Genomic DNA, 25900 nt, shown 5'->3' with positions numbered 1-25900 from the left:
TCTTGAAGGCCTGATATAGAAGAAGGAAAAGATTTCTAACTCTCTAGAAGGCAGGGCAAGATTTAACAGGTTCCAGTTACAGGAGTAGATCTGACTAAACAAAATCTTCCCTCCTGTAGGTCCAGTTCAGCAATGGAGTTAATCAGTTAGAGTGGTTATGGGATTTTTCATGCTGTGGCTCAGGATTTCGCATCAAGCAGAGATTAAACTAAATAGCTGGGTTCGCATAGCATCCTCGACTAGGCTAAAATGGGACTCAGCATGTTGTAAGGACCCAGTCATTGACTTAACATGTTGTATGAACCTCAGCTTTTGCATTTACAATTCCACATGCATGGACCCAAAGCAAGACAGTACTTTCAATCCTTATGTCCCAGTAGCAAGTAATCTGTGGCCCTCCAAATGTCAATGAACTTCAACTCCCAGCAATTCCTACCTGCATGGCCAAAGGGAAGGCATGCTGGGAATTGTAGTTCAGCAACATTTAGAGGACAACAGGTCGCTCATCCCTGTTCCACCCAGATTGTAAATGTTGGCATTGCAACTGCTGGTATTCTACTGTCTACATCCTTCAGATATATATGATCAGTTGGGTCATCAGTTCTGTTGATGTGGTGTTTTTCCATTGTACAGAGGCATTCACTGCACAAAAAACCCTTGTTGCAATTGTGTTTTTGCAATTGTGCAAAAAACCCTTGTTGCACAGGGACCTTGCTTCTTCCCTCTCTCCATTGTATCCTGTATTGTTTTATCAATGCACATGCGAGCATCGCTAATGGAGATAGGTAGGGGATGCCTGCAAGATGCTATTGAATGGAAGTAACTAAGTGGCAAAAAGAGCATACGCTCAATACTGGAATTAATTTTATAAATTCTCCTAGTTAAATTGGAATTAAGGAAGAGAAGAGAGTTGAGCAGAGCGACATGAAAGAGTAATAAAAGAACTGAACCAGGGGAATTCGCTCCTTGCTCACCGCAAGAGACTGATTTGGGGGTTGCCGTTTTGAAGACACAGATTTGTAGAAAGACACTTGCCAATTAATGACAAGGCACGTTAAAGGCGAGGGGGCCTTGGGCAGTTTGCCACTGCCGACCTTTTGAGGAGGATTCGGGTCTGGCCTTGAGAAAGAGATGGGAGAGGACAAATGATTATTCAGCCCTGGAAAAGGAGAACGCTGAGACTCGAACACCCCTGACTTGATTGTGTTGTCCTTGAATAGAGCAATTAAGGTTTGGACAAGCTTTCAAGGTTCTGCTAATAGACAACAAAGTAGCAGAATCCTGGCTGTGTCTGTTTCGTGACCTAGCCTACCTCGAAGGACTGACACCTTTGTTCCTTAACCCCATCCAAGCTTTTCCTGAAGTCTTTATGGCAGCCTTTCTCAACTTTTGCACCCTGGAGGAACCCGTGAAATATTTTTCAGGCCTGGGGGAACCCCTGCACATGCAGGCTCAAAGATGGGCCAGAAGTTACAAAACGATTAGATTCGTTTCCTGGGTAGGCCTGTATATATACATTCACCGTGTTCTTAAACTAAAAATGAAGAATGAAACTTACCTCTTTAATGTGAAGTTGCCTGAATTAGAAATAATTTTTAAAATAAATCATGATCCCCTAGTGACCTCTTGCAGAACCCTAGGGGTCCACAGAACCCTGCTTGAGAAACATTGCTCTATGGTCTGGCTTTCCTTTGTGGTTGAAAAAAGCCTCAGCGATGGAGTTGAAAGCAGCTGCATCCTTTTTCCTTCCCCCAATCCCGCCCCCCCCCCCATGGTCTTCATACAGGTATCCCATCACCCTGTCAAGACCTGGTTGCTATGGAGACCGCAACAGCCTCCCAGGGGTCCGCAGCTATGGCGAGAGAGATGCCAGCGAAGCATATGATGTCTACTGCTACTCCAAAGATCTCCAAGGCAGGTTATGAGCAGAATATACTGGATTTACTGAACCCTTTTCCAGGGACAAAGTGCATTGTTACTTTTGGGGAAAATGGGGAGAAGTTTGTGGTTCACGCACAAGTGGTTTTGGAATCTGTGTGGGGTTGTGTGATAGAGCCGAAAACATTTCCCACCTGAATTTGCACTTTCAGGTTCAAAACAGTGTTTCTGACCTGCCTAGAAATGTTCCATTATTCTTTTGAGAACAACCAGAAGTCCTTTAAACTCAAAACGCTCCATTTCAAGATTAGAACTTTTCTGGCATGGCTGGAACAGTATTGGAACACTTCCAGTGTGGCGGGAATCGCTATTTTAAAACCCCTAATAATTCTTTTGACTTTGAAATAGGCCATTTCAGGCTTGAAATATTTGGAATTTGGAATGTTTCTCATATCTCTAGCTTTGTATCCCTTGAATTCCAATTGATGGAATTTAGGCAGAACGCGCATAAAACGTTCAAAGCCGATACCCCGGGTGCACTGCTCCAAAGGTTAGCAGGCCACAGGCTGCCTGCTAAAAAGTAGGTAGAGCAGAGACAAAGAAGCCAGTGGAGCCAGGAAAAAAAAAACCCTCCAAATTGAATTAACTGAGTTTTAGTTCCATTAAATTCATTAAATATTGTTGATTTAATTACTAGGCTGTTGAGTGTTTTGGCATTCATCCAAAAGAAATGCTTTGCAGAGCGCAGGAGTGCAAACACAGCACCTGCCTGCAGCTTTTTAAAGCAGCTCCCTCTTTTGGTTTTACTCTTTAGCTATATTATTTGAATTTGCACTTTCTAGGCTAAAGCACCGAGCAGAATATACCTGGAAAGTTTTGCATGACAATGGCCCTGGTGCTGTTTTCCAAAACTGGAAGGGGATTTTTTACACATCTAGTCCCTATTTATTAACCTTTTAAATGCCACTTTCTAGCAGTTCTAGTAGGATAGGCTGTTGACCTCTTGCATCTTACTGGTCACTCTGTGTAATGGCATGTGTGAAAGACCTTGAAAGATGGGGCGAAGAAATGCTGCCACGGGAATGGTCAGATAAGAGCGGGCATAGCCCGCAGCTGCATAATGGCAGGAGAAAGAGGCTCAGAAGGGACCCTCCCTAGCTTCTCAGGCTGTAAAGGAGACAGCATGAGATTTGTACTTTCAGTCTTCCAAGATTCTCTTAATGTAGCCTTACAGTAAAGTAAAATTAGCTCATCTGGTCTGTGTTTCCTGTCTGGTCCACCTGGGAAGGCTGACCCTCTGGGAAGCAGTGGACTCCCAGGACCTATTCTGAGCAGATGGCTGGTGACTGAATGATATCTGCCAGGAGCAAATGGGATGCCACCCTCTTGGAGGGCTCCTTTGAAGCTCTTGTTGCTGATTGTTAGAAAAGAGCTGGGCTGGCTTGATCTTGAGTAATCCAGTTGGGCAGCACTTGTGTTCCAAAATGGAGTTCTAAGTCGCTGTTCTATCCATGTCCTGCCCAAACCCAAACTGTGTTGGCTTAAGCAAGTTGGCTTGATCCTATCTGTTAAAGCCATTCCTCATACATCTTGTGTACATCACTTGTTGGTGTTTACAGAGGAACATAAACAAATGAGAAATCCCTAGTCCTTGGGAAATTACAGTTAATTAAAAAAATAAGGAGGGGACATGGGATGAGGTTTTATTCCAAACTGGGATTGGTCTTGGTTCCAAGCAAGAGTTTGGCTTCCAGCATGCTAACCATCCTGGTTAGCTTAATACAAAGCTCAGTCTGGCAATTTTTACAGAGAGGTTCAAATGTAGCTTCAGCAACAGAAATTGGCAGAAACTGTAGCCTAAGATGGGCTAAAGTCCTGGCCAGGTGGCCGCCTCATTCTCTTCTAGGAGAACCAGCCATTAACTCTGATGGTGCAGAAGAAACACTGGCTTGGATGAGAAATAGTAGTGGTAGCCAAATGTCCTCAGGCCAAAGAGGTTTTAGCAAGAGCAAGGATAGGGAACAGGGGAGGGGGATTGGATGAAGGATAGGAGAGAGAAGCTGAACAGAAGGTGGGATATAGAGGAGGAAAGGAAAGAAGACCAGAGGAAGGGCAAAAAGAAAGAGAAGGGAAAGAGGAAGGAGGTAATAGAAAACAGAGAATGGAGGGGGAGAGAGGAAGAGAGGAGGACAGAGGAAGAAGAAATACAGGAAGATGGAGAGAGAGAAGACATAGAAAGGTGAGAGGGAAATACGAGTGAAAGGAGGAGAGAAAAGGAGAAAGGAGGAGAGAGGACAAGAAGGAGGGGAAAGGAGAAGGAGGAAGCGGAGAACGTACTTGGGATGAAATGGGAAGAAGATGATAGGGAAAGCAGAGAGATACAGCTTGAGGACCAAAACTGTGAGTTTCAAAACTAAAAAAAAAAATCATTGAAAGCAAAATGTTTTTTTTTTAAATGAGGTCTGGAAATTAATGAAGTTGAAGCTCCAGAATCATCAGCTGCTCTTTCTTTTATCCCCTGATTTACATTTTGAGTCTTTTTTTTTTTAAAAAAAAATCTGTTCAGTCATGTCTGATTTTTGGAGACTGCCTGGACAAGTCCCTGCAGTTTTCTTGGCAAGGGTTTTCAGAAGTGGTTTGCCATTGCCTCCTTCCTGGGTGTGATGACTGCCTATTCAAATCAACAACCAGACTCACATAGAAGTCTGTGGAAATCTAATTTAATGATGAATAGTATGCAGAAACACACTGAAAGCTGAGAATGCCAAAAGTGCGGGATTTCTCCCAATTAAACCACAAGCAATCCCAGACCCCTCCCCCCAGTGTCAGTGCAATTCCTTCCCTCTGCAGGTGTTCAAAAACGGTTGCTGGCAATCTTTGGGTAACAACCTTGGCCAGGCAAGATAGTCCAAACAAGAATTCCTTTGCGCTTCCATCATCAACCTTCCTGCCTGGTACAAACTAACAGCAGCAGCTCCCTCCTGTCCAGCAACACGTGTCAGCACCAGCATGGGAACTAGTTACGATGTTTTAGGAACATTGGAACAGGAACCATGACACTGGGGCTCAGAGAGAGGGACAGGCCCAAGGTCACCCGGCTGGCTTCGTGCCTAAGGCGGGACCAGGTCTCCTGGTTTCTAGCCTGATGCCTTAACCACGACACCAGACTGGCTCTCTTGATTCTCGTACATGCTACCAAAAATCAACTCCTGTAAACCATGCTCCAGGAGAATGAAATCAGCCAGCAAAAGCTACCCCAGACGCTGTTCATGAAAAATAATGATAATACAGGAACACATTTGAAATGCAACGCTGTTTAAAAAAAGAAAATCCCCCTCCCCAAACTCAGAGCAGGGTGTCCTTAATTCACTTCCCTGGCAATTATCATTTGTTCTCCCTAATTAAATGCAACATTAGTTGATTGATTTGCCATTGAAACCCATGAAAGCTTGCCAAGAGCCTTTCCTATTTACCACTGATCAATCACATTTTCAAACCTGAAATTGGATCTTTCCACTATTCAGGCTCCCAAGATGCCAGCCAGCAAATTTACAATCTAAAAATGTCTGAGAAGGGCTGATAAATGTGGTTCTAGCTTTGTCTGGAAACAAGTGACACCGGCATACAAACAAACACTCACACACACACACACTAACTGAAAGTGAATACTGAAGGATGGCTGCCTTCTTCCCACTGTTTCTTCCATAAAAAGGGACAGAAATGGCCATTTTCACCAGCTTCAGAAAAATGTTCCTAATGAAATGAAAGAGGCCGTCAAAAGTGTTGTTCCGTCTGCCGAGAGCCTGGAGGAAAACTTCGCATAGACCTGTGGCTTTGATAAATTGGCCTGGTGCTTAGCTACTTTTCTCTTGTCTCTGTCTGGAGAGAGGAAGGCTGAGGAACTTATCTTGACTGTGCTTTGTTCCTTAACTAATGGGGGGGAAAAATTTCCCAACCCCCAGATACCTCTTTGAAGCTAAACAGAGTAAGGGTAAAGACAGATGTAAGCTAAGCAGCCTGAGTTGGAAGGACCCTCTTTGAAAACAGCCCCACCCTTTCCAAAAAAAAGTATTTTTTTTCTGTCCGACAGCGAGTTGAACTTGCTTATTGAATTAATCCATCAATACACTGAACCATAAGAAACCCTAAGCAAGCCAAAGTTTGTAGGATGCACAAATGTAGCCACTACATAACTCACACTGTGAAGTATGTTGTTGAACCAAACCAGAGCGCTTTTGGCATGGTCCGGGGCAGGGGGGGATCCTGGGATCCTAGGGCTGCGTAGATACATTTGCTAGCAATTGTGGGAAACAGCCAGACAAGCTAGGAGAGAGGAACTTTTCTGCCTCTGGAGGCTGGTCTACTGTATATTTTCCAGTTTCTGAGCAGGTTGCAGGGCATATGGCAGTGAAGTGGTTTAGGTGGAAAAGGATCAAATGTTTTGTCCATTTAGGCTTTTGGGGGGGGGTGTCTTTTGAGGGTATTTCCAAAAGCAAACTAGGTGCTTTAAACCCCTGCCCCTATTTATTTTATTTCTTATTTCTGCCAAGGGAAAAAGGCATGAAAAGCCAGGTTATCCCATGTGGCATTTGCAACTAAATGTCTATGTTTTGCTACTACATTTTGGCAGCACCTTCCAGAAGGTGCATGGGGGGCTTTATTTAGTCTGTGGGGTTTCCATTGCTGAGTTAGGCCCTTGACGTGATGCAGCTGGTCTCAACCCACAAAGATTGTATAGCTGTTTTGTGCTTAAGGAGCATCCTGGACAAGTGTTCTCAAACCAGGATACCTTTGGGCACAACTGCTGATATGCCTGCAGATCCACCCACGTGCGCAGACCACGTCTTCACAGAGACCCTCTTCTCCTCCACTCTTAAAGAGGAAGGTTGGAGGCAAGCTTCAAGTCCCCCCAACTCCAGAGGCCTTTCTAAGGGTGGAGGTTTTTGTTGACATGATGAAAGCAGCATTGAACCAATGCAGTGCAAGTTCCATCTATTTGGTGCATGCATGCACCATCACAATTGTCACGGACAGGAAACAGGACCAGATGAGCTAATTCTATTTTATTATAAGGCTACATCAACAGAATCTTGCAAGTCTGAAAATACAAATCTCCCGCCATCTCTTTTACAGCCTGAGAAGTTAAGGAGGTTCCTTTCTGAGTTTATTTCTCTGCCCATTATACAGCTGGGGTCTATGCCCTCTCTTATCTGATTGTTCCCAAGGCAGCATCTCTTCCCCCTGTCTCCCAAGGTCATTCCCACCTGCCATTACATCATGTGTGTACAAAAAGGGTAGAGTTGTATCCTAGCAGCAACCAGAGCTGCTTTCATCATTTGATGACATGCCACACCACACCAGGGATGCTTCTGTTCCTCCTGGCAAGCTGATGTCACTCACATAGCCAGACAGAACAGAGGGTGCATAGTAGAGGCTTGTGGTTAAGGCATTGGACTTGGATTGAGAAGACCCAAGTTCAGGTCCCATCTGAACCACAGAGCGCCTGGGTGACTTGGGACCAGTCTCTCTGTCTCAGCTGAATCAGTTAAGAGTAAAGGTAGTGATTCCCAGGGTTGAGAGAACCATTCTGTCAACACACCTCTGCTGCAGGTGCCTTAAAGGTGCCTGGCTTGGCAAGACAGGGAAAAGAACCTGGGATTCAGTCCTAGAATGGAAGCAAACATATCAAAGAACTGAGTTTTGTGCCTTGCACTGGGCTGATCTTCTTTGTAAGTGGGCTTCATTCTAACTTGCAATCAGGTAATTCATTTAGCCTGGTGATGCAGTGAAATCACTAATTTTAAATGTTCTAGATTTTCTTAAGGGGGAGGGTTGCAAAAATTAAAGGGCCCCTCTGCTGAGTAAATATTCCCAACTTCTCCTTCTTTGAGAAGATAACTAGAACTTTGCCCTCCTGGGTGGCGTTATTGCATCGTCATCTACTTCCCCGGCAAAAAATTAGAAGCATTTTTTTTCCAATTAAAAAAGGGATTAAAGTGTGGCCTGGATCCAAGAGAAATACCCCATCACTGTTTTAGATATATAATGGGGGGAAAGCTAGATGTTTCTAAAACCATGTGCAAATGTATACAAGTAGAAAACCAGAGGTAATGTCCTTGTGTAGGTCCAACCTAAACATGTTTTTCCCATGCTTTCAGGAAGAGTGTTTTATGCTACCAGCCCAGGTCGGCTGACATTTCAAATGGCCCAAAAGTATTGCCTGAGTCAAGGTGCTCAGCTAGCCACCACTGGGCAGTTATACCTTGCCTGGCAGGAAGGGCTGGACCAGTGTGACCCAGGGTGGCTTGCCGACGGAAGCGTCCGCTATCCAATCCGAATCCCACGGAAGAAATGTGGAGGAGATAAACCCGGTGTGAGGACGGCCTACCAGTTCCCGAACCGGACTGGCTTCCCAGATCCAGCATCCAAATTCGATGCTTACTGCTACAAAGGTTTGTAGGATTTTTAAAAAAAAATCATATCACAATTTGGTTTCATCTCCTTGATTTGGATCCTTCTTGCTTGAAATGTCCTGGACACTATGCAATCTTCTGGTCGCAACACTTTTAAAAAGTGTTTAAAGGCACAGAGGGACTGTCCTGATTTTATAGATGCTTCCAGAATATTATACCAAGTCAGATATCCACACTGAAAATGTTTATTTCCAGAACCATACTCCATTCCTCTATTAAGAAATTAAGAAAATTTCTTAGAAATTAAAAAGAAATTAAGAGCTTTTTAATATCTGTGTCTTAGAATATATTTTTATTTAAAAATATGGTTTTTATTGTATTTTAACAACTATTTATTTCTTCTTGTTTTATTGTAAACCACCCAGAGTCACTCTTTAAGTGAGATGGGCAGTGACTAAATTTGAAATATAAACAAACGAACAAACAACTCTGCCCAGAGTCCCTCCTGTAGGGGGCAGGGGGAGATGGGCGGTGATAAAATTCGATAAATAAATTAAATAAATAAATAAATAAATAAAAATAAATGTGGATGGTAATTCACAAAAGTGATAGTAAAATAAAATTAGAGCTACCAGATTTGGGCTGCAGAAATCTAGGTGACCACTCGATGTCAGCACAGAGTTAGTTTTCTGCATCTTGTTGCTGCCATCCAGTGGCCGTCCTGTGCTTTGCAGTCAAGAGCTGATATTTATTTATTCTCCAGATGACTCTGGGTGCTGTGCATAATAACTGAAAAGAAACAAATAATATGCATTCAGAACAGTCGTATAAAACAAAGCCAAAACATGCCAAACAAAATTGTGTAGGGATGCACCCACCACCCTGTCCCAAGGCCTGGGAAAATAGGCAAGTTCCTTAGGGATCATCATCATCAAGATGGGAGCCATACAGATTTCTCAGGGAATACTATTCGAGAGGGCAGATACTGCAGCAGAAAAGGCACAGTCCTAATATATTTGATTAGTTTGATCATCACAATATCCTTCTTTATATATACCATTGGGAGCTCTTTCTTCCGTCCTTGAATAAGCTGGATTCCTTGCAGCTTCATGGACACATTCACATAGTCTTCTGGGCATTATCTGAGAGATGGTTCACCACTGCCTTCTCCCTGAATGCTTTCTCAATTTTCCATTGTAACCTCTATCTCTGGTGTTCCCAGGTGTCTCCCATCCAAGTACCCTGCTCTACTCTATAACTGATTCTTTCAACTGGAGGTGACATGGTTTTGGAGTTTTTTAGATTTTTTTTATCCCGCCTTTATTATTTTTATAAATAACTCAAGGTGGGGAACATACCTAATATTCCATCCTCGTCCTATTTTCCCCCAACAACAACCCTGTGAGGTGGGTTGGGCTGAGAGAGAGGAATTGGCCGAAAGTCACCCAGCCGGCTTTCAAACCTAGGGCAGGACTAGAACTCCCAGTCTCCTGGTTTCTAGCCCGTTGCCTTAACCACTGGACCAAACTGGACTAGGGAAGTTCTGCAGGCAGAGAAGGTGCTCTTCCACTGAACCACAGGCAAAGATTCTAGTCCATAAGCTTCTGAAGGAAGGGCTAATAAAATCAAAACCCTTAAGGTCAGCCTACTCTAAGAGATTACTCCAGTGTGACTGCAGAAATTGTTTTGGCTGTCCCCTATTATTCACAACCGTGAACTGGGAACCTTTTATGTAAGCAGCTGGTGCTCACCCTGAGTAATGGTTGCAATTATTTTCCCAGAAAAAGCCAGCCTAAATGGCCTCTCTCTGGTCCATAAGTCTGCATTGCAAAAAAGCACAGGTGCCCTATCCATGCCTTGGCTTTCAATGATCCTGCCAAGGGAGCAGAGTTAATATGAGCAACTCTCAGCAACTCCCCAAAGCATCCCTATTATTGATGGGTTGATTTAATTTATATCCTGCTTTCCAACCTGGCCAAACCATCAAAGACACACGCACAGTGCACAAATAGAAAAGAATGGTCTAATGCCAGTCACTGTTTCTCAGTCCAACCTACCTCTGAAGTTTGTTTTTAAGGTTATATAATTGGGGGACAGAATCCTACATAGCTACATCAAGCTGCTGGAGGAAAGGGTGATGTAAATCCAGTCAATCAAGCAACCAACCAATAAAAGTGGAATACAAAGTTCAAAACCTTCTTTAAGAATAAGATCTGGTCCAAAAGGTGTCCCAGTGATGAGGACTTGGCTTGTCTGAATGCAATGAAAATAGGCACCAGACTCTCAAGTTTAGGACGCAGCTCAAGGTGAAGCTCTCTCCTGCCTGCTGACAAACAAGACTTGGAAAAGGATTTCTTCTTCCAGTTTTAGTGGAGAGGTTTCCCTCAACTGGCCTTAAAGCAGTTAGTGCTTTAAAGAGGGAAGCCAACGCACTGAATTGCATTTGGAAAATGACTGTCAACCAATCTAGGGATTTCAGCAGGAGCAGGACTAAATTGATAGTCTGTATCAGTCAGTAGCCTAACTGCTTCCCTTCTGGCCATTGCAACTGCAGCAAACTTTTCTAGCATGGTCTCACACAGAGGATATTTCAGTAGCCCGGTGTTAGGGAACTGTTGTTTATAAAGAGTGCTGTCACACTACCTGTGGACCCCAAATGCAACTGGACGGTGCTCTAGAAGAATGGAGGATCCACACTTTCTCCACAAAAGCTTTCTAGCAGAAGCTAGACAACTGTCTCTGGGGGGGTGATGCATGGCCTCTGGCTTTTAAATCTCCAGCAGAGGCTGGATCTGGGTGGCTCGCAAGGTCCCTGTGGGGAAGGGCCTCCTTGTAAGTAAGCCACAGCGCCTGACTGTAAGTGCCTGCAGGCTCAGGACTGGCTAAGTGTAAAAGCTCCTCTGCCAAAAGGGCAGATGTGGGGGTTGGAGAAGAAGGTGGAGGAAGATGGTGGTGTCCTCCAAATTTATTCTTCTATTATTGTCCCCCCAAAGCAGAACCAGGGACAGTGTCCCATCCTGGTCAACTGCAAACTATGTCTGCAGCAGAGGCATGCATGGTGGGGGAGGTCAGTGATGACACATGTGTAACAATGTCATCTTGCAAATGCCCTGACTTCTGTAGTTGGATCAGATGTCAAGATGCACGTATGTAATGGTGGCATTTGCATGATGATGCCATTGTGCACACATGGTCCTCACAGCTTCCAGCAGCGAATGCCACTTGCCTACGGTCTTCAGAACAGCCAGGGATGGGATCTGCTTACATCAGGATTTCTTCTTTGTTGGTCAGCATAACTGTTTTTATTTAGGCTTGGGTCCTCCTGCTGCTCACAGGTCTGCCTTAATTAGCTGGGGCTTCTGGGCCACTCTCACAATGACTTTCTAGTGAACGGAAGACTTCCCTTAAGTTGTGAATTGTTTGTTCTCGGCTGCCCTGCATCCACTCCTAGATAATTTGTTGGGATAACAACCGGGGAGAGAAAAGGGAAACGTCTGGATTTATAACCCACCCCAAGAGACCAGGAGTAAGCAAAGGGAGGCACTTTGTTTTATTAAAAGGGAGAGCATTTGAAAGGCGGCATGTGCCTCTGCTTCCTCCTTCCAACAGCCCCCTCATAAATCAGCCCACGTGGCCAGAGAGTGTTCCAGCTGCTTGGGCTGACAAAAGGAAGATTGAGTCCCTGGGCCCGGACCAGCTTGCATCTCAGAGTGTTTGGAATGATTGCCCCTTAAATCGTGCCTTCTCAATCAGGGAGACAGGGAAGGAACGGAAGCTGGCTCAGAAAAGCAGAATGTGGGTTTTACCCAGGGAAAGGGCCATTTCTGGAGTACCCCCCACCCTCCTTTAAAAAGACCACCTTCTGTTTTAGGAATGGTTAAAGAACAGCCCTTCAGTTGCAGATACATAAAAAGGAATCAGAGCCAAGTTGGTCTGTGAAAACTAAAAAGCCCAAAGCCTTAGAGGTTATATTCCAATAGAAAAGCAATACAGGTAGTCCTCGCTTAATGGCCACAACTGGGACTGGAATTTTGGTTGCTAAGAGAAGTGGTCATTAATCAAAACCGACCCAATTTTATTACCTTTTTGTGATGGTCATTAAGTGAATCATTGTGGGCATTAAGCGAACCATGTGGTCGTTAAGTGAATCACATGGTTCCCCATTGATTTTGCTTGCCGGAAGCTGGCTGGGAAGGTCAAAAATGGCAATCATGGGACCACGGGATGCTGTGATGGACATAAATGTGAACCGGTTGCCAAGCACCCAAATCGTGATCATGAGACTGCAGGGATGCAGGACCAGTCGCAAGTTGTTTTTTTCAGCACCATTGTAAGTCCAAACCATCACTAAACGAATGGTCATTAAACAAGGACGACCTGTAAAGGCAGTTTCATGGAGCCATTTTAAGACATTGTCTCAGTCTCAAAAGAGGGTAAGGTTAGTTAATACACACACCCACAACAGTATGACGTACTTACTGGGGTGGGGGTGGCGGGATATTATTTTAGCATCAAACAAGACCATGATCTGTTTGAAGCTAAATCAAACCTCTATGGAACCCCAATATGTTAATCCTCCCCATAAAGACCCAGTCAAGTGTGACTTCCGGGGAAGAAATGGCAAACTGATGACCGTGGCAGAATGAAGAGCTGGCAAGGAGACCGGCTCTTCGTAATTCCTCTCCAGGCAAGGAGAGGACTTGAGATCACCCACAAGTGCTCCAGACAGTTGCTCCTCGTGAGGAGACTGAAAGACAGCAATCTCCAGCCAGTTTAGACCTCTGGGAGATGCAGGAATAGCCATCTTGCTGAAACGGCAGTCAGCACCTTGGGTTTGCATACTTGCTTTTCCAATCACTTTCGGAAATTACTTGTTAACTATTACTGAAATAACTTTTCAGCTATTAGGAAGCTTTGGATCAAAAAGTTTTATAGCGCTGGGTGAATTTCCTTCAATCCTTAAGTGAAAGAAATTTTAAATATTTTTTTATTTTAAGGACTTATTTTTTTTTCTTTTGGAATAAACAGCAGAAGGGTGATTAGAACTTTGATTTTGGAGTTATAAATGGACTAAGGGTCCAGATGGATTTGAAATAAGGTTTTGGAATTAATTGTAAGAATCTTTCTTGTGGGAAAATGCTTTTGTTTTGAATTCTCTTTAAAAAAACTTGATAGGATGAGATTTTGAAGGTTGGATGCTAGAGGGAACCAGAAGGAATTAAGGATTACAATTAAAGGATGAGAACATTTAAATTTGACTTACTAATACAGAATGAAGCAAAATATTTTAACGTTGGACATATTGAAGGATATTTTTGAACAATGGACTCAGAAGTTAATTTTAAGAGTGTCTGCCAGTATGGATAGACTGTGTTTAAAAGATGTTATTAAAGAGGAACCAGTTTTACCTGACAAGACTGAGACTGATCTGAAAGTGGATTTAAAAATGACAGGCTACAAGAATGATATGCAAAAAGATGTTACACTGGACATACAAAAGAAGGCAGCTGATGTCTTAATAATTAAAAGGTATATATAAATAAACCAAAAGAGTGACCTGGATAATTTTCCTATACTGGATTTACAAAAGAGGCTTGTTAAAGCTTTCAAGAATTTTGTGGCAAGGGACAAAGAAAAAATGAAAAAGAGTTAAATTCTAAGACATTATTTGAAGGGACTAAAGATCAAGATCGTTAAAAGTAAAAGGAAGGAATATAAAGTTGGTTTATTTGATCAAGGTTAAAATAGAGATGTTGTTATCTGTGATAACTCTTAATGGACTTTTGCTGATCAGGACTGAAATGAGGCTTTAAGGATTTGTTTATAGATAAGATATGAGATATGGAAAGAAGAGATCATTCGTTGTATTTTAAGAGAACGTGACAAGTTACTAAAATCGTTTATACTTGTGATGAAAGGGGAAGTTATTTCTTTATATATATTTTTTCTTTTTTATTATATTCTTATTCTTTCTTCTCTATTTTTCTTTCTATGTTTTCTTTTCTGCACTTTCTATTTTTCTTTTTATTCTTTTAGTTTGTATTAGTTTTTATCTTTTTAACTGTAATGTTTAATAAAATTACTATATAAAAAAAGAAGACCCATTCAAGCATGCCATCTACTCTGGGCCGTTTTCTGTCCCCAGCTGCTCTCACCAAATACGTTTAAGTTAGTCACAGCGTTCTTGTTTTCTGGGCTCACATATACATGGGAACATGAACTCACTAGCAGGCTGGGTTAAAACTAATCGAGCTTAGCGTGTGGTCCAGACGAAGTCGTTTAACAGGCCTGATTAGGCATGCCATACAAACCCGGGCACCCCTGAGTTCACATTATTGGACTAAGCCATGATTTATCTGATTAAGGGATGTTACCACTCCCTTTCCCCTCTCTCTGAGCTCAAAAATAAGTTGAAATAATTGTAGGAGGGGAGTACGGCCTCCCCAGACCTGTCTGTGGTAACACTGAGCCTGGTCCATTATTGTTGCTGTTGTTTCGCAATTTATGGAAAAAACAAGCAAAGTGGGCTATCTAAGAGGACTTGAAAAATGGCAGGTGCACGGAGATGCCAGTATGATAACTCTGTGGGTGTGTTTATATAGTACACATACACACACAGAGACATACACACTCACACATCGCTCTTTCTCCAATAACGCAAAGTGGGATACATAGCACGCTTGCTTCCAATTATATTTATTATTTATTAAAGACATTTAGATGGCTGCCCAACTCACAGTGACTCCGGGCGGCCTACAGACATAAAACCCCAAATACAAAACCCACCACACCCCGACACCCCTGGCGGCAACAGAACATTCAAACAAACCGCTTGATGGGCTCGGCATCAGCCTGGGATCCACAGGCCCGCTGGCAACACCATGTCTTCAGGGCCTTTCGGAAGAGTATGAAGGTGGGGGCCAGTCTTATCTCTGCAGGGATGATGTTCCACAGGGAAGGAGCCACCACGGAGAAGGCCCTTCTCCTTGGTCCCACTAGATGGACCTCCTTAATGGGGGGGGACCCGCAACACACCTCGCCTCCCCGATCTGGTGGGTCGGGTAGATGTAACTGGAAAAAGGCGGACCTTCAAATATTCCACACAACAACCTTGTAAGGGCTGAAAGAAGATGACTGATGTTAGGTCAACCAGTGATTTTCTGTGGCTAAGTCCAAACTTGCTCCTAGTCCAAAATCATAACCACTATGGCTATAACTGGCTCCCCAGAGAAAAAAGAACTCCAGTGCTAGGTTGAAACCAATCCCCAGCAGTGAGCAAGGGGCTGAACTCAGTGGTCTAAGGAGCTGCTTCTGGTTGTAGGATTTAATGATTTTCTATGCTACAAAAGACAGCCTCTGCCAAGATTGTGGATATCAGTACTGATTTATACCACAAATACCATACAGTTGGGATCAAGGGCCTGAACTGACTATTAGACTGGCTACTGGCCCTCACTCAGTATCGTCTATGCTGGCTATTGGCCATTGCTCAGTACTGTCCATTGCTCTTCAAAATTTCTCAGCAGGGATCTTTTGCAATCATTTCTGAGATATCAAGGACTGAATCTGAGATTTTAATAAACAAATCAGATGCTACTTTGATGAGTGACAGGCCATTTCCCCAACACATAACCTGAGCGTGAGGTTCCCATGAAATGACTGATTAATAATGATCGCAAACCAGATAAAGTGCTAGATGAGCCTTTGGTCTGGCCCAGCCTGAACCCCCCAGGCAGTGGGAAACTTGATCTGAGCAGCTACACCATTTTGGGGCAGGAATAGCTTGAGTACTGAGATTTATCCATGGGTATCCTCTGGTTTAGACAACCGTGATGGACCTTAAGTGGTGGAGCTGCAGCTGAAGGCCAGGCTGCTCAGTGGAGATTGTACACCATGCATATGTTATGCCAGCGTTAAAGCAATTGTATAAGCTGCCTGTTAGCTACCGATTCAAGTTGAAAGTTTTGCTTTCAGCATATAGGGGCCAAGATTTCTGGGACAGCTTGCCCAACATAGACTGGAATAATGATGAAGATCCTTGCTAAGTTCCTTATACTTGCCAGCCAGCCTTCTCTGCACCCACTCTTAATGCTCACACACCCACACCCACTTTCTGTGCTTCAGGCGATGCCTATTAGTATGCCTGAGGCATTGGCTGGACGCATCTGTCTGAGCCTGCCATGAGTGAATATGCTTCCCTCACTTACCATTTCCTATTCTGAATATAAATGCTTTATATCCAGTCTTTGTATGCATCTTTAACTGATTTGCTTTTTAATCTATCTTTTCTGTTTTTTAAAATTTTCTAGAACAGCCCTTCCCAATCTGCTGCCTCCAGGTGTGCTGGACTCCAACTCCCAGAATACCCCAGTCAGGACAGCCATGGCTAAGGGTTCTGGGAGTTGAAGTCCAGCACATTTGGAAAACACCTGTTTGGAGAAGGCTTTTCTCCAGGGGTTGAGTTTTCCCTGGATCTGCTGTACCCTGAGCAAATTTAAGAACTCTCTTTTTATCGCTTTGCAGGGCAACAGTTGGCCAAAATACCAGACAGGGCATCACTTGGAGAAGGACCTGCCCATCAGCCCACGGATCAGTACTCTGAGGGAAGCCAAGCAGGATTTGAGAACATCTTGGTGGAACACAATCCTGATCTGTCATTTCTGAGCCAGAATGAGCTATTCCGCAGGGAAAATGAGGAAGCTATCACATCAGGAGACTCCAAAGAATCAGCTAAGGATCTCTACGGCCCCTTACACAAAGTTGCAGTGCCCTTACTGGAAGAGGATGAGCAGCTCCAGATGGTAACAACTTTTCCGGTTGGAAGGGAAAGTGTGGAAGAGAGGTCCATGGTACCCAATACCCCTTTTCCAAATGGGGAAGTTAGAGGGGCTTCCCCAGAACCATCTGTAGATGCTCTCCAGAATGCATCAAATGACAAACTGTTCACCATAGCTGATGATGCTGGCAGGATGAACATCACTGAAGAATCCCTGAGCATGGTCTCAGTGTTGGGCAAGATGTCTTGGGGAGGGGACCCCGAAGACAGCACCCCATCAGAAGTGACCCCTCGTCCAATCACCCCAACCTGGCTGCAGGGAAATACAGAGAGGTTAATCCCACAGGATACTGCTTCTCCTGGCCTCCCTCAGCCATCCCAAGCTCACATCCTAACGGGGCATCCCACGATTCCCTTCATAATCCCTTCCCCCACTTCTCTGAAAGATCACCCCACGGCCACTGGGGCAACACCAGCTTTGGCTGGCATCCCTGAATCGAATGGGAAGAGTGTTTACACTGGATTGAATGGGCGTTATTTCCAGGAACAGTGGAAGGAAGAGCCGGGCTTTGATGGGAACCCAGAAGGAAGCACCATGCTACCCACTACGTTGCCAATCTTGGCCTTGGCAGGGCATGAAATGGTAGACAATGCCATCGAGACTTCGGCTGGCATGCACCCAAGCCCTGCCTCTGCTCTTGGGGGAGGTATAAGCTACTCGCTGTCCAACGAAGTTGATGGAAACAGTAAGTTGATTTGAAATTTAGCTTCCTTTCACTAAGCATAGGGAGCCTGGAGGCTGTTGGAGCAGCTGAAGACAGAGGGGTCCTTCCTAACAGCAAGTGTCTGGGCTTAGCTCCCATTTTCATATCCCACAGGGCTGTGCAAATACCAAATCAGAGTCATTGTGTGAAAGTATTACAGTAGCTAGACCCAGTACATTATTCTGGTTGTAGCCATAGAAGGGTTATTGTATAAGCATGACATCAGCTTTGATCAAGTGCTATATTTGAAGTTTTATGTCCTAGCTGATCTCCAGATTGTGGGGGGGGGCAGCGTGTTTACTTCCTTGGTGCCTGGCCCGTGGCCACCAAATTTAATTCAAAAAGCGAGGAAAAAAACCCCTAGCAGGGTTTTCTTTTCTTCATAACACTTTTCATGTACATTAATCACTAAAGTTAAGAGAACACTTGAGGGGTGCCAGGGCAGGCAAGAAGGAATTGACTCACTCTCCATATGCTAATGACTTGCTTATATTAACCCCTGCTGCAGAAAATTTTATACAATCTGGGACGGTGTTGTTCAGATTATTAACCCAGAGCCCTCTCCTGAAATAGTCACTGCTTCCCTGATTTGGCTGTGTTCAAATCCCCATTCGTCCCTAAAGCTCTATGCTCCTTTATCTCTTACCTGCTCTACTTCACAGGGTTGTTGGGAAGATATTAAGGCGGTTTCCTCTATCACTCTCTGCAGTCTCAACATAGGAAATGGGACACAAATGTAATTAACAGCATCTATAATGTACATTGTGGCATATGTTCTTAGGAAGATCCCTGTGTTTGTGTTTGGGGGAATAGGATGGAATTCTTTTCACCTTTCCATTTCGGCCCCCCTCTGTCCCCGAGCTGCTGAGAAAGCTTCCAGTGTGGATTTTACTCTCTCCCCCTCTGCTCCAAAATGGTCTTCCTGCATGGCTTTAAAACTCTGCCTCCTGAAAGAGCTAAGTAGCCATTGGTGTCAATTAGCACGTTTGCAACCTGATGTAATGCACTCAGGCATAATTTCTGCCGAAAAGTGTTAGCGCCAATTAAGAGAGGGAGGAGAGAGTGCAGTCTCTGAAGACAGAGTTATTTTGCAAATATGCATAATTTTGACACTTACGGCTGCACAGAGGGCTGGGCAAATCATTGTCAGCAGGCGATGCTCAAATTAAGAAAAAGCATCTGGTGCAACGTTGAGCTATTGGGGGACAGCTGCCAGAGCTGGCGGAGGGCGGGGTGGGGGGGAGAGAAGAGGATGGGAGAATTTATCCAGAATCAGGGTACAAAGAACTGAATTCTGCAAAGTTAGCCTGCATGGGATGCTTCTCTCCGGCTTTCTTGCTGTCAGCTCCATTCAAGACCTGGAGCAGAGGGCACTGATAACTTGAATAAAACACCAGCAAGAATTTTGGGTTCATCACATCCACATCAAGATGGATGGCTTTAAGTCAGATTCTTGGAGAAGGATCCAAGGAACCTCCCATTCAGCAAAAGCTCTCCTCTTGCCCTGCTTGTGGGATTCTGGGTGGCCCCTGTAAGATGCAAGATGCTGAATTAGAAAGACCCTTGGCCTGTCACAGTGCTGTTCCTCTTAGGCTTTTAAAGGTTTTATCTATAGCAATTGCCACAAAATCTTGCAGTGCAAAGTGCTTTTCTTCAGCATTGCAACTTCTCCACTCTACAGGCAGTCCTCGACTTATGACCGTTTGTTTAATGACAGTCTGAAGTTACCTCAAAATGGGTGCTTTACAGCCTGTAAAGCACTTCTGAGCATTGGAAAACACCACCCCACCATGGTGACATGATCGCATTTCGGGCGCTTGGCAACTAGCTCACATATACGACTGATTGCGGTGTCCTATTATCATGTGATTGCGTTTTGCAATGTTTTTTGCTGTTTTCTGGCAAAAAACACCCATTGGGGAAGCTGGATTCGCTTAATGACCACCACAAAATGGTTGTAAAATTGGGTCCCGTAACACGGTGATTTGACTTACGACCGCAACAACTTACGATGGAAATTCCGGTCCCAATTGTGGTTGTAAGTTGAGGACTACCTGTATATCCTATCTAGTCCCCTCACATTCAGGCATTCTCAGCAGCCCAGTCCAGTTTGGGGGGCTCTTCCTCTACAAACATAGTGGGGGGTTGTCCCAAGATTTTTGTATGTCTGCATATCTTGGAGTTCCCCCATCCTATTAATAGTTTCCTGGGGGGGGGATTTCTTTTTAGTTTTTTCAATAACCACTGGTGGTGTGAATGTCCAAATATTTTGGGCCACCATGTTCAGGAACAGTCCACGTGAGCTTGGGCAGACAACCATGCCCTATTCTGGGCATCTTGGAAGCAGGACTAGGTGGATTCGTTACTATTTTTTATTACCCTGGCTCTTGCATTCTTATGGCTCCTGGAAAAAGGGCTGTGTTTATGATTGTTTGTGCTTCATCCATCATTCCAGTGGGTGCTCAGAACAGTATACAGAGATCAGGTACCATGAACAATATGAGATAATAAAGTGTAGGTCCCCAAATGAAAGGAATGAAGGCAAATTTTAGTTTGCTGAAACTGAGGCACAAAGTGAAAAGCCAATGATAATGCACATAGATGCTTTTCATGCGGGTGTATAAAAGAAGACTAGTTTGATATCTGGCACATCTGGCTCCAGAAAGCATTTCAGAGCCAGGGTCCCACTGTAGAAAAAGCCCTCCTTCTTGTGCTTTGAAATGGGCTTCTCGTCACAAAAGGGCCCTCCAGTGATCCTACCAAGGAAAGCCAGGCTAACTTTGCTTTCTGCAGAGGACGGAGGGGTCTTTACCAGACAGACCTCTTGGGCTTTTAAGCAAAGGTGTGTGCTGAAATTGACTAAGTATTTGGGGCTAATGGGAATTAATTGTTCATGGAACTGAGAGAAAGGGAGGAAAAGGGAGATGATGGATGGGTGGATGGGTGGATGATGGAGGGAGGGAGGGAGGAGAGAAGTAGGTAGACAAGCCATAGAAAGGTAGAGAAATAGATAGACAGACAGACAGACATAGATAAAACATAGACAGGTAGAGAGAAGGAATTAGATTAGTAGATAGGTAGGTAGATAGTTAGATGATAGCTATTGAAAACCAATACTTTAGTTGCTGTAGAAACTGCCCCCTTTTGTGCTGTACATACTGTTTCTCTCTCTTTCTCTCTCTCTCTTGCGCACACACACACACACACTCAGTCTTCCCTACAAACTCCATGACATTCAAGTGTGTTCCTTCCTTCTTTAGCATTCTGTTCATCTTGCTCTGCCTATCCTATCCCTGCTTCTGTTTCCCACCCCCTAAGCCTCCCAGGGAGATTAGGAACTTTAGAAACTTAGGAATCTCCCCCACACACACTGAACCCCATTAGCTCAAAGGCCCGTAGCTGCAAGGCGATGTGGCTAATAAGCAGGCAGTTGCCACAGAAACCACTCCAAAATGCTGCTTGGCATCGTAACCCATTACCAAATGCCTATGATGCAGCCCTTCCACATGGCACTTACTAGGGCCGAGATGGAAAGGAGCCATTTTCCCATACTTATTAACACCCAGACAGATGGGCTGGCAATGGGAGAGTGAGCGAGAGGGGAAGGCAAGAAACTTTAATAGAAGGTGGCGTAGAGACCGAAATCTTGATTTAGCAGGCCTTAAGGCAATGAACTTTGCATGCCATGGACTAAATTTCCGCTTGGTGTACTTTATTCACGTGATGACAGGATCATTATTGATGAAAATACCATGGTGCCCTTCCCTTTAATTCCATGGACCTTCCTAAGTAAGAGATACCCTCTCACAATTACTGTACAGGTAATCCTCATTTAGCGACTGCCTCGTTTGCAGTTATGTGCTGATGAAAAAGTAACTTTACAATCAATCCTCGCATTTACGTCCTTCATAGGTCTGTAAAGTGAAGGAAAGCTGAAGTAAGATCATAAGCACAGTCGTGGTGTCACTTAGTGGCCCCTTTGCTTAACGACCAAGTTGCCAGTCCCAATTGTGGTCGCTAAGTGAGGATTACCTGTAGTTCATTAAAATGAGGTTTCACTCTGTCTATATATATTGGGTGTCTGCAGACATGTGTGTTTCATGGGTGTGCAGTCCTTTGGATTCAGTTTCAAAATGTGCTCCAGAGTACATGGGGACATGAACCTAGCACCTGTCTGCAACTCTTTAAAGCAGCTGCATCTCTCCCTGGGATGTTGAAGCTGTCCTGCTGTGTGATCCCAGCAAGAGACGTGATTACTTTAAGAAGTTTCAGACAGGCACTGCATTCACACCCTTGCATGTTCTGAATTTTGTTTTAAAATCTTAATTTTGGGGAATTAAATTGGAAGCACTATATAGTCCTAATATATGCACATGTCTTAGTATTTATTTAGGTTTAATCTTTTTTTTATTAGCTTCTAAACAAGCCTGTGATAATGATTAAGCTGAGAGACTATGGCATTGGCTCAACGTCATATGCTTAACCAGGTGAATGGATTAATCCAATTTCTGAGTTTACACATTATGTTGAGCTATTAACTAACCAAATCTGCTGCATATGCAAAAAAAAAAAAAAGTTAAACCACCAAAAACCCAAACTCCCTCAAAGTTAGTACTATCCAAGCTCAGTATGTTGTGAGAATGTACTGTATGTGCTAGGGTTATGCTTGATTTGGTTAAGACCCTTGTGTGAGCACAGCCCTAATGAATTTCATGATTGAGTGGGGATTTGAACCCTCTCTAGTTTGATATCCTGACATTGTCTTGCTTATAAATCAAGATTGAGTGGTCCCAAGGCAAACTATAGTCACAATATCCCAAGATAGCTAATTCAATAATGTCAAGATGCATTCTTCTCATTCTCTTGTACTCTGCCAATCCCATGCATATCTTCCCAGGGTTACTCATGCTTGAGAATCAAGGCCACAAGGAAATCACCTTTCCCCCTGCATCAGCATCCCATTCGTTGGAAGACACGAGGGCTGAAAGAACCAACCAAGGATACTGGACCATCTCTGGGCCAAGAAGCCAGGAGAAGCCAGCCCACAATGAGCATGCCCCCATATCATTGCCGGTGCCAGCTAATGTACTCCTTGAGCTGCAGAAGGTTGCTGTGACTACAGGATATGATCCTGAAGATGCTTCCAGGGGGACCAGCATTCGAGGTGACTATCCTCAAGGGATGACCCAAGCTGGAGACCATGAAGATGATTTTTCTGGCAATGGAAACGTTGTTACCCCAGCAGAACCCCTTTTATCCTCTGAGCACCAGAGGAGCAAGACACACATTGATGAGGCAAGTGGGGAGTTTGATTACAGCTCCCGAGAAAGTCAGATCAAGACAATGAGCTTTGTAGAAGAGCTTCCGGGACCTGTTTTTGAGGGCCACCAAAACTTGCCAGGGGATGCTGAAGGAGAAACACAGCCAGAAGCTCTACAGTTTGTTAAGCATGAGAGGACAATGAGCCTCCTCAATATGGCAGGAAAGGATGCCATCTTGAAACAAAGCAGCCCACATTCAGAAGAAGTAGCTGAGCTGCGGGGACAAGAAGCTGTTACTCTCCCACCCAAAGATATCCTCCCCCCAACCCCAGGAAACGTGTATTTGCAGGCAACTCGATTCCTTCCTGAGAAATCCGAGGTGTGGTTGATGGTTGACAGCAGCCAAGGTAGCGTGGAGACCACTGGAGCAAACAAAGCAATCCTGGGGTCTCCAGATGGTTCCACTTCCACTGAAGTCCTAGATCTTTCTGAGGCACAAGGCAGCTGGGAAGCGGTTACTCAAAGCATGGATAGCCACCTTGAATCTGGCAGGATAGCGCAAAGTCACCACAAAAGCTCAGTGGAAGGCAGTCATGGCTACCATTGGCCAGGTGGCACCACGACAGGGTCTCCTGCTCACAGCCCCCCCAGCCTCTTTTCTTCTTCTCAGCCCTTTCCAGATGAGGCCAAGAAAGAAGCAGAGACCACAGCCCTGAGCTTGCCTGAGACAAGGACTCCCTTCATTCTCCACAGCACCTCGGAGCTTATACGCCTTCAACAGCCAGCCGCCTCTGACGACCCGCTTTCAGTTCCAAGCTCACGACCTTCTATATATCCTGCTGAGAGAGGGGTGGAAGCCCAGGTAGACCGGGAAGGGTACATCCCCTTTGCTCCTGGAGGGTTTCTCCCAATGGAGGCTGACAGTGGGAGTGGAGAGGAGAAAGAAGATGCACCAGCACTCAGCACAATCACCCGTCTGGTGTGGACTCAGGAGGGGAATGACAGCTTGCTTGGTAAGAATCCACCCCCCCCCATGTCTTTGTGGGGAGGGGGAAAGATGGTGATGTGAAGACAGGTAGGCCACCAAACATACATCAATTCCACTCCTTCTTGTACCCATCTCAGGGGTACCCACCCCTTCTCAGGAGGTCTCCATCCTTATGTAACCCCAGGAGGGCTTTTTTGCAGGCATCACTGTAGGTCATAAATACACACCCACAGGGGACCCCCAAATTGGGGTGAGGCCTCCAGAGTCTCTCCAAAAGGTGCCCCTCAATTGTAATTTCTCATGTAACAAAAGGGGAAACTGATGAAATACATGATGGCCCTATAAACTGTTTCCTAAACGAGTAGAGTTGCCTTGCACTGCATTGGTCCAATTTTAATCTCTTGCTTTCATGGAGAAAATCTATCTATGTGGTCGCTAGGAGTGGAAAATGACCTGATGGCACCTAATCAATCAATCAATCAATCAATCAATCAGTGAATTGTCTTGCTTGGCAGCGATGTTCCAAGATCTATCAGCTGGAAGAGCCTTCTCCATCCTGGCGTTCTTCAAATGGGTAGACAAAAGCCATGCTAGCTAGGGAGATAAGGCCCAAGATCAGGAGGGTGCCCAGATTCAGGGAAACAGAGACAATCTTCCAAGTGTGGTCTTGGATTGTTTTTGTTATTTTAAATTGGTGAGGTTCAGGACTGAACCTGACCAGCATGCAAAGCATGTGTTCTGCCCCTAAGCTGTTGAGATACCTGGTGATCGTATTAGCTGAATCACTGATACCACTAACATGCTCTTTTCCCACTCAGGTTGATAACAGATCCCTAGTTCTTAGGCAAGGAAAGGTCTTTTCTGATCCCTGTTATATGATCCTTTTTAGCAAGAATTCCAAGGACTGAATGCAGGATGCTTTGCATTAAAAACAGGTGGACTCTGTCATTTTTTACTTTGCCCCACCCCTGTTGCCTTGTGCCCCAATCTGCAGAACCCCAACTCCAGCTCCCTTTTCAATTTCCACCAGAGGAGTCCCAGGACCAAGGAGTTCAACTAGAGGAGTTGCTTTCAATGTCTCTATTTTTCCTCCAAAGTTCTCTGCATTGTTTGGGGGAGCTTGTGCAGGTTCTATTGCTACCTTGATTTTCTGATGGCCAGGCTGAATGCCTGGGCAAAGGTTCAGTTTTGTCCTGCGTGCTTTTGAGGTGCTTGGGGAAGGAAGAGACAAGGAGTGAGATTTGGGGAAGGGGAAAAAGTGCAGAGAGGGAAGAGAACCAGCACGGTTAATATTCACCTGCAGAGTGTCCTGGGAGGGTCACTTAAATAATGTCTTCTCCATGCCAAGACAGCCAGCTGCAGAAAAGGAGAGCAGACCTCCCTTCCTTCCCATAGCCGGAGATGGGGGGAAAATTTGGCAGTTGGCATAATTTATCCTCTGCTGGAAGGGCTGCGTTGTTCAAGATTCCCCATTGTGTCAAGTGACACTTACAGCTAGCTGAATTCTGTCCCCCAAAGCATATTTGGATGTCACATTTTTCCTAGCTACAGAGGCTTCGAACAGCTAAACCCTTGGGACTGTCATTTGTTACGATTTGAAATGGGTCTTCCGACACAGCTATTCTAAAGTCCTTGCTTGAATTTTGCAAAGCTCATGTAATGCATCTTTGTGGAAAGTAAATTCTGAGTATTGATTAACTGGATTTATTATCCTGTTCCCAATGTGGTTACAAAGCACAGCAAGTCCTCCTTGTGCAGCCCAGCAGCCTAAGATACCTCCGTATACAAAATCCTTATGCCCGGAGGCCCAAACTTGCCCC

The 25900-nt window shown here is 44.6% G+C and overlaps 1 protein-coding gene across 1 annotated transcript in view; it reads left to right on the top strand.

The window, feature by feature from the left end:
• NCAN (neurocan) overlaps positions 1-25900 on the top strand; it is a 59034-nt gene that overhangs the window by 8621 nt on the left and 24513 nt on the right. Inside the window, exons 4-5 of the mRNA XM_063294190.1 lie at positions 1787-1918; positions 8041-8330. Of these exons, the coding sequence (XP_063150260.1) occupies positions 1787-1918; positions 8041-8330 (422 nt within the window). The remainder of the gene's footprint in view (positions 1-1786; positions 1919-8040; positions 8331-25900) is intronic.

Source organism: Candoia aspera, chromosome 1 (genome assembly GCF_035149785.1).
Source record: "Candoia aspera isolate rCanAsp1 chromosome 1, rCanAsp1.hap2, whole genome shotgun sequence".
In the NCBI taxonomy this organism is placed as follows: domain Eukaryota; kingdom Metazoa; phylum Chordata; class Lepidosauria; order Squamata; family Boidae; genus Candoia; species Candoia aspera.
The sequence above is the reverse complement of the archived record's forward strand: the minus strand, read 5'-3'. Positions and strand labels throughout refer to the sequence as shown.